The 17,509-nt window shown below is 41.5% G+C and overlaps 1 protein-coding gene across 1 annotated transcript in view; it reads right to left on the bottom strand.

The window, feature by feature from the left end:
* Window positions 1-17,509, bottom strand: part of cita (citron rho-interacting serine/threonine kinase a) — a 42,042-nt gene that overhangs the window by 14,570 nt on the left and 9,963 nt on the right. Inside the window, exons 10-31 of the mRNA XM_070838315.1 lie at window positions 14,955-15,060; window positions 13,669-13,812; window positions 13,368-13,487; window positions 11,754-11,924; window positions 10,383-10,436; window positions 10,250-10,303; window positions 9,822-9,962; window positions 9,545-9,673; window positions 8,868-8,963; window positions 8,442-8,558; window positions 7,632-7,741; window positions 6,739-6,913; window positions 4,608-4,805; window positions 4,444-4,497; window positions 3,793-3,990; window positions 2,709-2,902; window positions 2,457-2,592; window positions 2,198-2,302; window positions 1,481-1,621; window positions 1,152-1,259; window positions 862-1,054; window positions 259-420 (exon numbers count right to left, since the gene is read on the bottom strand). Coding sequence (XP_070694416.1) covers window positions 259-420; window positions 862-1,054; window positions 1,152-1,259; window positions 1,481-1,621; window positions 2,198-2,302; window positions 2,457-2,592; window positions 2,709-2,902; window positions 3,793-3,990; window positions 4,444-4,497; window positions 4,608-4,805; window positions 6,739-6,913; window positions 7,632-7,741; window positions 8,442-8,558; window positions 8,868-8,963; window positions 9,545-9,673; window positions 9,822-9,962; window positions 10,250-10,303; window positions 10,383-10,436; window positions 11,754-11,924; window positions 13,368-13,487; window positions 13,669-13,812; window positions 14,955-15,060 — 2,906 coding nt within the window. The remainder of the gene's footprint in view (window positions 1-258; window positions 421-861; window positions 1,055-1,151; window positions 1,260-1,480; window positions 1,622-2,197; window positions 2,303-2,456; window positions 2,593-2,708; window positions 2,903-3,792; window positions 3,991-4,443; window positions 4,498-4,607; window positions 4,806-6,738; window positions 6,914-7,631; window positions 7,742-8,441; window positions 8,559-8,867; window positions 8,964-9,544; window positions 9,674-9,821; window positions 9,963-10,249; window positions 10,304-10,382; window positions 10,437-11,753; window positions 11,925-13,367; window positions 13,488-13,668; window positions 13,813-14,954; window positions 15,061-17,509) is intronic.

The following is a 17,509-nucleotide window of genomic DNA, read 5'->3' as shown; positions in this document are numbered from 1 at the left end:
GTTATCCAACTTCATAATCCTGCTTTGTGAGACAGGCCATAGAAAGAACACACACATAAACACACCACATAAACAAAATAAGTGAACGGAGAGTCCATTTGTGTTGTGACACTGATAGCATAAGGGTGAACACTCCTCCATGGACAAACCATACAGCTAAGAAACAGGAAATCCTGGATTCAAATTCAGGCTGATGGACTGGGGACAGCATTGATTTTACCCACGGTGTGTGTGTGTGTGTGTGTGTGTGTGACTAACCTTCAGGTGTGGAGGTCTCCTTGCAGCGGGTGGAGGGGTTGAGCAGGCTGCTGGGGTTGGGTTGATGCTCTGGGGATTTGACGATGGCTGACATGAGGATCTGATGCCGAGCCTGGGCCGGCGTGGAAGGAGCCACATGTTCCTGGGCTTTGAAATGAGCCGCTGCATTACCATAAACAAATAAAACAGGCTAATATCAGATCAGTAATAGCTATCAAAAGGGAAATATCTTGCTCCATTAACCTGCATAAAGGTAAGGAGCTGCCATGTTAAGTCTGTTAAAAGATGTCGGGGAACAGATAAGGGAGGAGGAGCGATACAGGATTTCCCACGATGTTTCAGGTTATCGTTTTCATCTCAGACAGCAAACCTATCATTATGGTGGAGTGAGTTTTGAAGAAAAACTCTCTCACTCTGTGTAAACAACAATTAAAACTCAGTTTCACAGCCAGGGACCGTTTATTAAAAAAGACTTTGCCCCTCTGAATGGGAGGGTCAGCCACAGAGTATCATCTCATTCCTTGTTGCTAAGGAACGCCATAAGATGTGAGAACCTGTCCCATATCTGGTGCAGTAATGGTGACGTCTCACACTAGGACCTACCCTCCTCTCTGAGGGATCGCAGCTCTATTCTCATCTTCTGCAGAGCCTCTTCCAGCTCTGCACACCTGGAGCGCTCCTTCTCCAGAGCCAGTTTCATGTCGCCGTACTGCATGGGAACTGCCGGCAGGGCCTGTGGAGCCAGCGCCCCGTTAGTCGTGGTGCCTACATCCTCCCGACGCCGCCCAAATATCCCCTGTTGAGAGAGGGAAACATGTACAGTAAATACGTACATTTTCTTTAGATAGAAGCTATTTATCAAACTAATTTGGCTTGAAGTTGTTTCCCCTGACCTTCTTTTTCTTGGTGGGCTGGTCCATTTTGGCCTGGAGGAAGTCAATAAGTTTGGTCTGCTGAGAGATGGTTCCCTCCATCTTCACCTTCTCGTGGGAATATACAGCCTGCAGGATGGAAAACAGATCTTCAGAGAGGGAAATACCTCTGAGGACAACTTTAGAAGAATTCCCTTTGAAAATACATGAATTAAGTTTCCTATATCCTCTTGTTCCCCCTGGGATGCCTTCACTCATCAGTCGCACTATTCTAATATCTAACTAGGACGCCTCTTTCTCCCGAGAGACCGCTGTATCTCATCAAACTGCAAAGGTACTTTATTGAGCACCTGTATATTCTCCAACTGGTACTCCAGATCGGTCCTCTCAGTCTTGAGCATGTCGGTCTGGTCCAGGGCGTCCTGCAGGCCTTGGGTCAGACGGAATATGTGGCTCTTCTGGAGGTCCATCTGCTGCTGCAGTTTCCCCTGCTGTGGGGACACCAGCACCAGATATTTAAAACGAGGAAATCTGATTTAAAACTTAGCTGCATTTCAGAAAGGAAGAAAATGTAATTAATTCAAGAGGAGAGACCAAATAGATGAGGAGGATTAGCCAACTGGCTAAAGGAATGTACTTGAAATACCTTAATTTAAAGCTGCAGTGCAGGACTTCTCTCTTGCCAAACAAGTTCACACAAAACTTATCAAGACTATCGCCGTATACCAGAGTTTTTAAATCTGCTGTCTGGTGTGACAGTCCAGCTGTTAGTGATGAATTTTACGTTAACCAGCAACAACTGGTTTGCCAGAGCTGAAGTGGTGAGCAAATGTAGTGATGGAGTAGAAGTGTCCAAGAAAAGGGTCTGATGTTCCAGATGAAAAAACTCATACTAAGTAAATATATGAATAAAACTCAGAAAATCACATGTTTGTGTGATTGCTGTCACTGCGAGAAAGGAGAGACAAAAGTTCTGCACTGCAAGTTTAAATTTCATGTTTTTGAATAGGTGAGTTATATTCAGTGGTTACAAATTTGTGTTCATGTGGTCTCATTTTATTTTCTACCTCTTCCATCAGCCTCTGTTTCAGCTCTCTCTCTGTCTCCAGTTTCTGCTGTAAGCTGCGGGCATTCATCTCCAGCATGGCGTGCTTCTTCTCCAGATCATTGAGCTGTGAGGATACGCGAGTTTGTGTTACATTGTCACAACTAGAGCTTGCATTCCACAAACGCAGTGTGGATTTCTCTCTCTCAGAATTAAAACAAATGCTTGTTGCTGTTGTTCACTTAAGGGGTGAGATAAGAAGCGAGACTCTTGTGACTCACAGTATCAGACAGACTCTCAGCCTTCAGTCTCTGCTCCTTCAAGGCCTGCTGTAAGGCCATTATCTCAGCCTTGTGCTCCTTGACTGCCAGTTCCACTGCCTGGCGAGACTCGGTGCTGCGCTGGTCTGCACGCAGCCTGTGAACAGCACAATAACATGTCTCACAATAGCAATACACTTTAAAGTATATATGGAATGACACAGTCAGTGCAGTCATCCGCGTGTATAATAAGTGTTCATGTGTGTATGTTACCTGTTCTGCTTCTCGTTGTCCAACAGTCTCTGCAGGTCTCTGGTGCGTCTCTCAGCTTGGCTTTTTTCGTCCTCCAGGGCACCTCTCCAAGCCTCCCACTGCCTCTCCTTCTCCAGCAGCTCGTCGTTCAGGGACTCCAGTTCCACCACCTGCTCCTCCAGCATGCTGCACGTGGTCTTCAGTGTCTCGATGTTCTGAGAGGATGAACGAAAGAGAACATTTTTTACAGCTTTTGGGTGAAACCATGTGATTGTCACTCACGTCTCAGTATTGATATCTTTGGTCTGTAACATGAGGTCAGATAAGGTTATAAACACAGCTTGACTTCGGAGCCTCTCCCTCATTGACATCCCTCCGAAATCCAAAAAAAGATGTATTAGCTTTATCACCATACTGGCTAGAATCATCAACAGTGTCAAAGTCATGTCATTTTAGTTTTCTCAGTCTTTGTAAGCTGTTATAGTGTTTAGCAACATGCCAGTTTATGAGGAATAGATACCTTTTTACTTTTTTATAAATAGTATGATGACACAACTGTATGTTCTTGCAAAACCCAATAAACAAAGTTTGAAAAATACAAACAGAAGCAGAAACACATGCGCACAACTGCACACTGAAAAAACAACAACAACCTGTCAACAGTATCTGTAACTTTCCACTATATTCATCAATGTAAGGTACAGGAAAGTATTTTCAAAGTACTTCCAAGTTACCTAAACTAAAAATGTCCAGTCTCTCAAAGCCTTGGTAATCACATCTGCATTGTTACTATAAATGCAAACTGAGAAAAGTAAAGGATTTGTTTTAACAATTAATGTATTTCGTCACACAACAAACAAAAATGATGACAGGATTGTTTCATTTAAAATATTAAAACATTTTTGTTTTACGTGAGAGACTGTGTAAATTAAACACCAGATTATGTTGAAAATAATGCAATTTTAAGGAATATATTTGAATTCAAGCATATTCTTGACAATGAAAACTTCAAGATTAAAATTAAGCATTTTCCAGATTTACAACATGGTGTACAAACCCTGAAGGTGTAGGCATACAGTTAAATGTGTGTGTGCGCATGTCTTACCTGTTTCTGGTTGTTGAGGTGCATCTCGCGGTCAGCCACCTCCCTCCGCAGCCTGTCCACTTCCTGGCTGAGCTGCAGCTGGTCCTCCCTCTCATCTGATGCTTCGTCGAGCTGTTTCGACAGGTAGAAGTTCTGGCGGTTCAACTCGGCATTCTCCTGACTCAGCTGAGTCAGCTGCTCCTCCAGGTCAGTGATCACCTGAGGCGACGCAAACAGTGGTGAGATTTTGGAAGCAGGTTCACTATCAGTGGATCACAAAGAGACTGACCATGTTTGAAACAGATATCAATTAGAATCCGTTTGGTGTTTTATCTGACAGTTGAAAGAGGTGATGTGTTCAGCATCGTCCATTTATGTTTTCATCTTATGTTATTCACATCATCAGTTAAGGGATAGAAACTGTGCATGTGTAAAACATACACGTGTACTGTTGGGAGTCAAGTGTTTGGGCAAATTTGGAAAATACCCCATGAACGTAAGTAGTGCTTTGCTGCCAAAGACTTGATTCAGTGGACTACATTTCCACATTAGACTGAGCTTTTAGAGTTAAACATGAATCACCGTATATTCAAAGGTCTTTTGAAATTTGCTCTACTGCTGAAGGCAGTCACAAAAAGCTGTGGCAGTACTTTTAGTTTTATGTTTACTTACTGAGCAGCTGTCTCTCAGGGCGTCAAACTTGCGCTGAATTTCATCTCTGTGATTCTGTGAGAAAAGGCAAAAATGTAACCATGTTGCATGCCATCTAAATATATGTGAGCTGAATGTACAGGCCCCAGTGAGTGACTCTAATTGCACACATATGTTTTTCTTACCCTGAGGGCGGTGATCTCCTCCTCAGCCTCAGCGGTGGTCTCCTCCAGCTCAGTCTTTGCCTGCTGCAGCTGGCTCTCCAGGGCAAGACGCGCCGCCTGCAGGCTGCTAATCTGGGACTCGCGCTCCTGCAGGGAGAGGGTCAACTCTGACACCTGTCTCTTGATCTCCAGCTTCTCCTCTTCATGTTCCAGGCCCATCTACATGGAAACAGGACCGGGGTGAATGCTGTGTGTATATCACAGTGTAAATCAGACCAGAAACAGATTGTATTTGCTTATCATTTTCAGCATTTTTAAAACCTGCTTAGAGTGCCAGATGGTGGGCGTTTTAGGACATCAGGGTGGCTCAGAAATTGGAGGGAGTCTGAAAACATTTTCTGTTATGGTTGATACGAATTTTAAACTTGCACTTACTTATATAAGTGCATATACTGAAGGTTACCTCTGTTTTTAGTAGCTTAAAGCAAATTCCAAGAGTTTTCAGGAACTATTTAAATGCCATCATGTGTTTAAGACCAATTAAAAGAACAAAGTGAAGACACAAAACTGAAAAAGGATCCAATTAATGTGAAGTACAGCATGCTGAAAGGGCAGTATAAGAAAAAAGATAAAAAGAGATGGGACAATTAGAGGGGACACAAGTCCAACCATCAGATATAGAAATGCAGATGCAAACTCCACTAAGAAAACCGCAGAGAAAACCTAAAAGTGCATGGTGAAAAATGAGACCCCTGGTAATTGGATTTAAACTGTCATACTTGTTAGGACCTAAAATTGAAGTAATTTCAGACCTTTTCAAGCTTCTTACAAGAGTGCATGTACACTCTGTGCTGGCAAAGAGCCCTGGAAGAAAGTATATTTGAGACACAAAAAGGTGCATTTAGCTTCTCTGACAATTGCAGAGGTGGAATGGGAGATCTTCTGAACGTACATATTTGTGTGTGAGAGAGGTCAGTGTGTGCCTGTTTGTATGTGAGGGTACAGAAAGGTCGGTAATTAGTGCCAATCTGTGTATCAGGTCGCAGTGGGGAAGAGTGTGTAGGTGGAGAGATGACATCCAGTCAGCAGGCTGTCCACTGGTAACATCAGCAGACAGCACACCGGGGGGCTGAGAGCTCTCAAAACAGGAGACTGGGGCCACTGCGGGTCTCGTCGATGTCAAAATGTCTTTTTATAGAACAGGTTCGCATTGGATGCACACATAGCTAATGGATTTCGTGTTGCATTTCTCAGAAAGGTGGAGAAACATTATGTACTTTAAAAACTCCAAACTCAAGTTTATCAACTTGCATTATCAAATATTTACAAGTGAGCATCAAACACCTGAAATAAGCGAAAAACACGAGCACTTTTCCTTTTTTTCCCCTTAAAATGTGTAGTCATTCTTATCCAATATCGAATTCAGCGAATATGTCCTCATGACCTGCTAGCTGTGAGTGCGCTGAACAAAAAAAAATTGAAATGACAGTGCTTGTGCACAGCCCTGGCTCTATAAATGGCAACCAAACAAAGTGGTTCGGATGGAGCCACACAACACTATTCCAGCCAATCAACAACAGGAGGGGAGATGGGGAGAAAAGAGGCAGTGAGGGCGAGAAGGATGGTAAATCTGGCACATGATGACTATCTAATTATCAACAGTCTTTCTCCATAATTGCTGACTCCAACTTTAATGAGTGTATCAGTGTCAGACCGGAAATGATGGCCCCTTGAGAACACCTGTGCAGGGTGGATTCTTGACCTCGGTCCTTCAGCTTAAGAATAAACTCTTCGCATGCCGTGCAACAGAGTCCTGCTTTATTTTCACATGGTTTAACACATTGTCACCTGTCGACAGCCAGTGATATTACATTATCCCAGAGATAACAAATGAAGGCAGTTGGCTCCACTGGACCTGTAGATAAGGCTTGTGTACAGGCCCAATGGCAATTTAGTAGAGGTGCCATTAAAGACCTACGGTATTTAATTAGCCGTTTATCTGAAGGGGATCTGAGCTCGCTAGCTGATCAGCTGCCTTAATCCCTTTTGTGGATCGTAATAATGTAAAGCTACACTGTGTGCTAGTTAAAGTGAATTACTTAATCTTGAGTGAACAGATTTTGAGCCGTGTCTCTGCTTCCTGTTGCCTCACCTCCCGCAGCCTGCTCTCCAGCTCCAGCAGACGGGTCCTCTTAGTCTGCTCCTGCTGACTCATCTTTTCCAGGTGCTCCTCCAGTTTGGCATTTTGGGCCTCCAGCTTGCCCGCCTGTGACTCCAAATAGAACTTCTGCTGCCGAAGCTCTGAGATCATCTCCTCCTGGGCTTTCCTAACGAAAATATACACAGATACACCAGTTACCTTGCCAATTTACAGGCAGACATTTTTCCAAAACTTCTGCAGAGCTTGAAAGCATTTATTCAATGTATAAAAATATGGAGTAAAAGACGTAGAAGAACTCAAATTAGTAATGAGACCCTCTTTCAAACCTGTAGAATATGACACACCAATATGATTTTCAAAGAAAACTGGTTTCAGAACCTGAAAAGTTGGTTTCCAGCATAAAATAGTTTATTTTTGGTCATAACAATTCAAAATTAGGTTCACAAACCAGAATAGAACCAGTTCTTTGTTGGTGGAAAAGGGGGATATATTCACCAGCTAGTAAAACATAGTGCACAATAGGTTTTTGGCTAAAAACAGTTATACCAACACCATGAGAGCGGTGGGAGTTAAAATGAGCTACAACTCACTCCAAAGCTGTGTAAACAGAAGGGAGCTGCAGGTTCAGGTCAGAAATTCTCTGTAGGTTTGTCACTAGGAGTGACACCTTTGTCACACTGTTGTCATTTGATTTTGTTGTTATATGAATATCAACAATAGCTATTTCAACCTATGGGATGATGATTCACAGTTTAAACACAGGAGAAATAATGGTGCACAAAGATGGAAGTTCAAACAAATGAAGCAATTGGAGGCCTGAGGAGACTGTGGGGGTGGGGGCACTGATAAAAGGACAGAGTGGGCAGAAAGTCTGGTTAACTCACATATTCTTCTGGGTGTAGATGCTGCTGTTAGCGGCCAGCTTGTTAGCCTCTGACAGCTCAGCGATGCGCTGCTCCAGGTTCTTCATCTTGGAATCCATAGCATTAATGGTCTGTATGAAGAGGGAGGCACAACAACATAGTGGAAATCACAAAACCCCACAAATAAATGCTCAAAGGCTCCCATGTAAGGATATATTGCCTTTTGATTGATAGCCGAATCCCACTAAGAACTGTGGTGCACACATATTTTAGCAGCACTTTAATATAAGAAAACAGATTTTTGTACTGCAGTGAAATCCTATTAGAATCCATTAAGGTGTTGCCTGAGTCTTCTGCTGTCAATGTCAGATGACGGCCTCTAAAAGCTTCTTACTGCCTCAATTCTACCACATTAACCAGATTAGGACTTGAGCCCAGGCTTTATAGTACAACATGAAGTACACCTCAATTTAATCCAACTGTACATACCAATACATTTGAACCACTATAACAAATTACTGTTCAAAGAAACAGAAAACAATGATGCAGGCTAGTAGTCGAGGAGAATGAAAAGGTACCACATTTTCACAAAAAAACTTGAACTCAGTGAGATTTTTTAAATTGGACTTGCATTATATAATAGAGGGGAAAAAACTTTAAATCGAACAATTACATACACGGGTGCAGTTTCTAATGTTGCAAAATGGCTCAATAAAATAAACTATGTTATTATACAATATGTAATACTTAGCTTTATGTCCTCTTTAATAGAACATTTATGAGCAAATACCTGAGTTGATTTAACCATTAATGTGTTGTGTGTTTCCTTACTGCTTTCTGTTCACTGATGAGCTTGCAGTTCTCCCTGGACTCCTCCTCCTGCTGGGCCCTCTTGGCCTCGAGGCTCTCCTTGTCAGCCAGGTCCACCTTCATCTGGGCCTCCAGAACCTTGACGGTACAGAATGAGCCACAGTTAGACTCGCCGATGTTTCAAAAGTCATTCACAAGTCTGTAATTTGCTTGTCTGCGATAAAAAAAAAATCAAATACTGTCATGGGTGTAAATGTACGACCTGGTGTGGAGGCAGTAATTAGTGTGGTGTCAAACCTCACTGTAAAACATGTGACAGTTCTGATTATATGACAACACTGATTTAAAGCGGCACGCCTCACAAGGGATTACTAGACTTACAAATTTAAATTTGTATCTCAGATATGTACAGTTTTCAGTAGCCTGGAGGACATAAGGCCAGCTCACCTTGATCTTGTCTTCAAAAAGCCTCTCCTTTTGAACCAGCTGGGTTTCCATCCGCTGGGCTGTCGACTGGGCATCTCTTAGGTTCTCCTCCAGTTCCTGAACAAAAAAATAAATAAATTGTGAATATAACATAACATATCTAAAACAATAACCATATATCCTGAATACATGGGAAATTTCTCACATTAATGTTAGTAGCATAGCTTTCTTTGTAAATTACACAGAAACACACAAACTATGCACATAATGATCCATTAATAGAGGTGAAAACAAAATAGATGACAACACAATCTACTGAAAAACAGATTGAAAGCTATTCGAATAATTCCACTCAAATACCAAATATTTTAAGTCAAAAGAAATGAAGAAACTTGCATTAAAAAGCTGGAACTCCACAAGTCGGCTGTAGCGCTGCCTGCTCATGTTGATATTGGTGAAATTATGTCTATGTTAAAATCCATGTAATGTAATGACACCAGTGGACTAGCAGCCATGTGTCAGGGCTCAACTAGCAAGGAGCTCTCTCCACTAAAGTGTGTGTAGTGTATATATATATGTGTGTTCTTAGATAATGATGAGGATAGACTGGGAGAGGGCTGGATGAATGAGAGGGGTGGGCAGAAATTAGGGGCTGAGTGGGTCAGAGTATTAGCAAGCCTTATCTGTAGCTCTCTCACCAGGATCTTTTCAGCCATCTGCTGGATCTGCTGGGATTTGGTCTGAATGTCATCTTTCAGCTTATTCTCCCGCCGCTCCACCATCTCCAGCCTCTTTACCTGGTTCTCCAAGGTCTTCCTGCCCTCCTGCTTAGGCAACAACAAAAATAGATACATAAATAACATAAAACTAACCACACAGAGAAGAGTGGCTGGTGTTGGGATACAGTCCATAACAAAGAGACCTGTACTATTTAACAAATTTGCATGATTTAGCATTGTGGGTTCACTCTGGTACCTCGGTCTCTCTCAGGCGGCGTTTTAAAGTGTCGCTGGAATCTGTTTTGCCACGCAGGCGCTCCAGGTCGCGCTCCAGCCGCTCTTTGGCCTGCCGAACATTCTGCAGCAGCTCAGTGGCCTCTGTGCTCGCTTTCACTGCCTGGGGAGGTCAGGAGGTCAACGGCTGTTAGTGGATCCCAAGACAAACCTCTTGATATGCTTGGGCAGTTCTCACCCACAGAGACATTTGAAAGAGATGCTGCTCGAGGGAATAAAAATGGAGAACTACACCAGGCTGAAGAAATCAGAAAAAATGCTACATCTTCTGTATATGTGAGCTATTGTGATATGTTTTTCAGAGGATTAGGGCAAATGAAAAGAATACATTTTGTTAACAACAAATAATTCTGCTGAAAATACAATAAAATAAGACAGCAATTCATCTACCTTAGACAGTTTGTCCTGGAGCTCCTGGATTTTCACCTGCTGCTCAGAGTTGGTCTAAAAAAACAAAGAATGAACCCAAGTGAAGAAACTTTAGTGTAACTGCAGCTCTAAGCACATAGAACAATCTATTTACCTTCTCTAGTTTGGAGAGAAGCTCCTCCACGTCAGCTTTGCCCTGCTCTTTAGCCTGAAAAATAATTGGCACGTAACAGACACTGATCAATAAAGTCCAATCCACTCGCAGGGGTGACAGCACTTTGCTCATAACCTTCTTCTGAAGGATCCCCAAGACCTTTCAGCCCAAGGAGGAGATGAAAAGACTCCAGCAGCGGGCCCCAGGTCTGCAAAGGGAGTCCCCAGACCATGTGACCCAACCACTTCAATGAGCTCGTTTGGGCCTTTATCCACACGACCATAAAATACCAAACTGTTTGAATGTATCTGACAGCTTGCTCAACTGTGAATGCAACTCACACTTGAGTCTCGCTTAATCTGTGTACAAAGCACAGCTGTTTTTGTGTATAGTTCAGTTTAGATGTTTCCAGAGTGGGTTTGCTTGTTTCAGTTTAGTTTTAGTTTAGTTTTTATTCATTTCAGTCTTAGGTTTAGTTGTTCATTATAAGTGCTACAGTGCAAATATCTTATTTTACTTGGACTATAGTTCATTTTGAGTGCTGAGAATCTGTAAAATCAGTGGCTTTGATAGTTTACATAATTGTAGCATCAAATTTAATGGCTTTCAAAAAATATTTGGCCTCCTGTGTCCTTTTTATGACCCACTTCCTTCCTGTTGTTGGTAATTTTTCTTTTTTGTGTTTCATGACCTGAGTTGTTCTGAAAAAGATCTGTTTTGTGCTGTACTGTTTGTACTCTAAAAAGATGGAGGGGGGCGGCAGCGTTCAAGTCCATTAGTCTGTGCTGTCAGACAGAGCTGAGTGGACTGCAGTTTTATATTCAGTAATGCAATCAAGTTTTATCGGTACAAACCAAACCAAAGAGGAAAGGATAGCGTTAGTTGTATGTTAGGGGCTTTGCAGATTGTGTGCTTGGCCACAGTTACAATCTATGATGGGGAGAAAACTCCAAGGAGAAAGTGACGTCTATAATTACAGGTAAATTACAGTTTCAACTTTAAAAAAGGCTGATTTATTACACATTTGCTCTACTGTAATGTGGTATAATGCACAGTTGTTCTTGAAGTTTCACATAATTATATTTTTTGGTAATTTGGCTTTGATAATTTGTGTGGGTCTATTGCACAATGTTACAGCTGTTATAGTGCAGTCTAAGAAACAAACACAAGGAGTTTTTCACAAAGAATTAAGTACTATTTGTGAATCACTGAGTCCTGACAGGTGTCCTTGTCTCCTTCTATTCAGGGAATATTTCTCCAGGATCGCTGATTAAACATACCATCTGTATGTTTCAGGGACAAAAAAAGAATCTCCAGCCTGTTATCTGATGCACATTTGCATCAGTATGAGGATTTGTGGTGCAAACGTACCTTCTGGATCCTCTGCTGGTATTCCACAGCTTTCCTTTTAAGCTCCTCACTTGTTTGCCTGGAGTCTCTCAGTTCAGCTTCGTAGAGGTCGCTGCGGCGTCGGGCAGCTGACAGGTCCTCCTCCAGCTGCCTAATGGTCACCTGCATCTCCTCCAGCTGGGCGTGGTACTCCTGAGTCCATAGATGGCACACAGTGGTTAGTCATCAATATGGAAAATAGACCACCCTCCCAAACACGTAAAGGTCATGAAGTGTACCACCACTACGATCATGTTACAGTATATCCCTAATACAGCACTTTATATCCCTTACGTAGTACAGTGTTGTGTGTTGAACTGAACTACTGTTTGCACTGTGACATCCTCATAATTTATATTTTGAAACCTGCCCAAGGACTTCAGGCTGTGATCACACTAATTCAAGTGCAAGCTGGAAACAAATCACTGTTGGCATCTAAGTGAGAAGATGAGCTTTTTTTTTTCCTTCTCCAATTTTTCTTTCTTAGTGAAAGACAACGGCTTTCTTTGAAAATATCTTTTGAGGACTTAATTGTGCTACATTGTGTTATAAAATCATTTAACTCAGCAGTGTTTTAACATATAACAACATTCAAGATGTTGGTGTATGTAGTGTGTTTTCCTAAATACATGTACTGATCTATTTAGGTTTTTCGTAGACAAAAAACATCCAGCAGGTTTTTGTGTGTACGATTTGACAGGACACGACAGCAGCAGGGGTGTGTTTGGTGCGGCCTGAAGTGAGCTCTTAGCACGGGCCACAATTGCTGCCAATGCTACACAGACAAAGATATACTTCACAGACCTGCTGACACGGTTTCATTGTGCAGCGTCCCATAGAATCTGCAGTGCACCGCAGCAATGACCATTTATCACCAAAAGTGTCAAAATCAAAGATAACAACTCAAGGATCACCACTTTAAAGCTGTAGTTGGCAATTTTGCACAACAGAAACTACAAGTGAAAGGAAAAATAACTGCTGAAGTCTATAAAAATCTTTGCAGGAACAACATGTAGCACACTGACACTGATCAACTCCTCACTCTTTCTGTGCACCAACATCTTCAACCAATGAACAAACGGAAACAAAACTGCATTAGTTAGATCGGGCTTCTTGATTGGACCTCAATCATGAAGGCTGGTGTGTCTAATCGGTTACAGCCAAGGGGTGGTCATGATTTTCGAATACTTAGATAGTCATTCTTGTGTAATGATTCAAGGCTCTTCCTGTTTGTACCTTGCAGCGACGCCATCTGTGGGGATGACCTTTATGAGTGGTGAGGACAGGGGAGTCCTCACAGGGGAAGCCCTGCCTGTGTAACAGGGACACACTGAGAGGACTATAATCTCACTGCTGTTTCACTTACTCCTTTATCAGCTACGATAGCATGAAGACACTATAGAGAGCAGAAGAATCTCCTCAAATAAGATGCTGGCTTTGTGGATGCAGTATGAAGGCATTTTTTTCCACTTTCACTACTCATTTTTAGTATAAATACCCTGAAGTGTTTTTAAAAAAAATCTCCAGATGCACCACATCATTATCGTGATGAGAGGGCGGAGACAGAGGATCGTTTGAATGAGAAGATTTACATACTTGCTCTTTAATTTCCTGCAGCTTGTTGCTCTGTTCGCGGATGTCATGCAGCAGCTGCATGGCCTTGTCATCCTCTCTGGAGACCTCCACACGTGCCTCCTCCAAGCTTCTCTTTAGGCTCTGCAAACACATGTACGCACACAAAATCATGGCTGTTCTTCATTCAAATCAAGAACAATTCCTGCGGTGTTACAGACAAGTACACCAATACGTGAAAAAGCAGAAGCCTGTTTAAGAGCATTATCATGTTTCAGCATTTCTTTAAATCCTCCACACAGACACCGCTGTTATTATGACTCACGCTGCACTCGGTAATGTAGGTGGCGAGGTCTTGCTCCAGAATGCTCCTCTGAGTCTCGGATGCCTTCAGCTCCACATCCTTCTGGTGGAGCACCGACTCCAGGTCAGTCATTTTACGCTGGAACCTGGAGATCTCCTGCTCCATCTGAATCCACCAGAGGAAACAGTATGATTCTTCTCTTCAACACTTTAGAGATTCATTGTTTGTGTCATTCATATGTTTATCTAATCACGTTTCGACTACAGCAGCTCCCTGTATACGTGCCTCCCCCAAAAGTCTCTACATTGCCTTCAACTCACAAAACAAAAAGCTGCAGCTTGACTCTTAACTCTTCCAAAAAATGTGACCATGTTGCACCTATTTTAGCTTCTTCACACTGACCTGTGTCTTTTAGGACTGATTTTTAAAATACTTTTCATCACTGTTGAGGCCCCATCTGGTTTAACACCTCCTCATATCTCTGAGCTGCTCTCGCCTTTTGACCCACAGCGCTGCCTGAGCTCTTCAGGCAAAACTCAGTCATCTGTTCTAAAGTCACGGCTAAAAACTAAGGGTGACTGTATTTGCCCTGCCTGAGGAGATCTGGTGTGCTGAATCTGTGCCACATTTTTTCAAAACACACCAGCATAAAGCTGCTTTTAATTCTTGATTTCAATGCCATTATAACTGTTTTTATTTTGGCATTTATTACATTCACATGAATTTCTTGACTTTGTTAACTGACACTTTGTCTTTCCCCACAACTTTCTTTATTTTACTCTATTTTAGGTATACTCATCACTTTGTCTCTGTTTTTGAACAGTGCTGTATAAATTATCATTCTAATATTGCAGAAATTTTAAATTCTTGAATCAGTGAGAAGAATCTGTCAGCCAGAGAATCTTACGATAGCTGAAACATATGACCTGTCACCCAACCCAGAATCCTTCGAGATAATGAACAGTTGTAATAATGTTGTACACACACACATTAATTTGGCTTCTTAGAGCAGCACCAGATGCCTGCTCGATCTGTGTTAAGTCAGCCAGCCAGAATAAACACAGGACGTCTGGTAATAAAACCACGATGGACTCATTTTTTGCTCAAAACAAAGTTCTACAATATGGAAATACAAAATTACAATCTGACAGTTTCCACTTAGCTGAGAGTGTTCTTACTCTATCGTCTCTGGCTTGATGGATAGAGCTGCTCTGACTTTTAAATAAAAATGATTAGTTTGTCATAAAAGCTAGTGTTGAAATGCTGAATATAAGCACGAAATACTAACGACTAGAAGCAACACTCACCTTGTGACATTTGTCTTGAGTTTCTTGTAATTCTCTGCTTTTAAGGTGCAGTTTCTTTTCCATGGAGTTGGTCTTAGCAGGAGAGTTGAGGCCTGTGGACACTGACCTGAGGACCACAACACATACAGTCACTCTTTAGTATTAATTAAGCCAAACACAAATACAGTGTGGGACTTGACAGAAATCAAAATAAACATTACCAGAGTGATATGTGTGAAACTACTTAAGATTATTTAAGCATACATGATTGCAGTTTTCCATTCATTCCAATGTGTAAGAACATTCATATATCATAAATTCTTTAAATTACATCAGCTAACCAAATGGAGGATGACTGAAAACCTCTTTGAAAGACATGATAGAGTCGCATCATGTAACAGAAGGCCTTGACAGTATCGTAGCTGTAAATAAGCTGGCTGAATCTCAGAGACGACACCCACACGTGATGAGGGAGCACCGAGAGCACAAAAATACGCATTGACTACAGCTTCCTTTTTAAGATAAAGAGTACTCTGAAGAATATCTAGTCATAACAATAAGAACACTGACAACAATTAGGACAACATTAAGCAGAGCATGTTTTCAGTGAGACGGAGCTGAGTGTATTCTATTGATTGTGGCTCATTTAGGACAGATTACATGAACAAAACAGCCGTGTAGACTTGGGGATATTTGCCTGACAAAATAATGTGACAGGAGAATTTGGGCTATGCGTTTGCTTGGGGTTGCTTGGGCTACACAGAGCTCTGTAGTGAGTCCTACATTCTCATTTTTCTTGTTTATGTAAGGTGATGTCCTATTTTGTTTCCATTCTTTGGGAATGATTTAGAGCACAAAGTCAATTTTCACTTTTCCCCTGACCTGAGAAAAGGCAACTGAGAACAGAAGTCTTCTAAATAAATGAATGGTTCTGTATGAATGAGTTCACAAATACTGCAGAGAGGATCTTTAATAAAGTTGACTCAGACTGAGTCACAGTGTTAAAAATAATCACGCTGCTCCCTTTCGCCTCTGCATCGAGAAACATCCCCCTGTAACACACACACACATATACAGTAGTATACAGTGTGTGGATACATCTATGAAGTGGGAGAGACAGAGAGAGAGAGACAAACAGAGAGATGGAGAGGGAGAGAAATTATACAGAAACGCACACACACATTTGGCTCATATCACTGACAAAAACAGCAACACCCCAACCAGTCTTTTTCACAGGAATCTAGATTAAATGAGGAGGCGTTCAAGCTAGCTGAATCTGTCACCAATTAAAAATTGATGTTACACATCAAAATTCATCAAGTTCTTCAGTGCCTAGTTAAACAGTTGGGGGGGCTTCTGTGCAGATAACATTGCAATCTAAATGTCCTCAGCCAGGATATTTTTCCTCTTTTTTATCTATGTCTTTCTTAAAACTTAAAAGCAGTCTCCATGTGTTGTTCGACATTGGAGCAAATATCAGCAGTGTTTTGAAGGAAGCATGGCTGATATTTTTACTGTTCTGCATTCGGCTGCAACTAAGAATTATTTTAATTGTCAATTAATCTGTCGATTATTTTCTCGATTAAGCGATTAGTGATTTGGTCCACAAAATGTGAAAATGGTGAAAAACATTGATCAGTGTTTCCTGAAGGCCGAGGTGTATAAAATAAAAATATTTATAACTATTTATATTAAAGAAGCTGGAATCTTTACTTTTTTCTTTGTAAAAATCAATCAAATGGACTAATTGGTATTCAAAACAGATTGCAATTAATCTAATAGTTAACAATTATTTGATTAATTGTTGCAGATCTTGTTCTAAAAATGGTGTAGGCAAAATAGACAAGAAACATTTTTCTAAGAGAGGGAATACCAGGCTACTCTTTTCCTAACTGAGGACTGTGGTAGCTGTCATGTCTCTGTCCTGTGGAGGAAAAAATAAATGAGGAGCCAGTGGAGACTGCATTATTGAAGAGAATCAAAGAGAGACGGGGACTCAGGGAAAGTGTGCAAGTTAAAGGCTTTGCAACACTGATCAGGTAAACAAAAAGAACATAGCACATACATTCACACACAGTGAAGAAAATGCAGACAAACACACTTAATCCTACACACAATAGATCAGAATACACACAAGCAGCGCTGCAAAGGAAGGGGAGTTTTCAGGGAACCTCCTGTCAGTTTTGTACAAGGAGGAAAATAACCAGTCACTGTAATTTGTAATTTCAAAATAACCAATGCTAGAAACCATCCATCCATCCATTGTCTATACCGCTTATCCGTCAGGGTCGCAGGGGAGCTGGAACCAATCCCAGCTAACTTCGGGCGAGAGGCGGGGTACACCCTTGACTGGTCACCAGCCAATCTCAGGGCCAACATATAGAGACAGACAAACACTCACTCTCACACCTACGGGCAATTTAGAGTCAATGCTAGAAACCAATAACAAATAAACACAAACATGCAAAGAATGTGGACCACAGTGGACCAAATACAGCTGACAATTGATTAAAAAAAAATCATTTGAAAGGCAGAACAAAAAAGATGTACATAAGGATTTATTTATTTAGGAGTCG

Source organism: Pempheris klunzingeri, chromosome 2 (genome assembly GCF_042242105.1).
Source record: "Pempheris klunzingeri isolate RE-2024b chromosome 2, fPemKlu1.hap1, whole genome shotgun sequence".
Lineage (NCBI taxonomy): Eukaryota > Metazoa > Chordata > Actinopteri > Acropomatiformes > Pempheridae > Pempheris > Pempheris klunzingeri.
The sequence above is the reverse complement of the archived record's forward strand: the minus strand, read 5'-3'. Positions and strand labels throughout refer to the sequence as shown.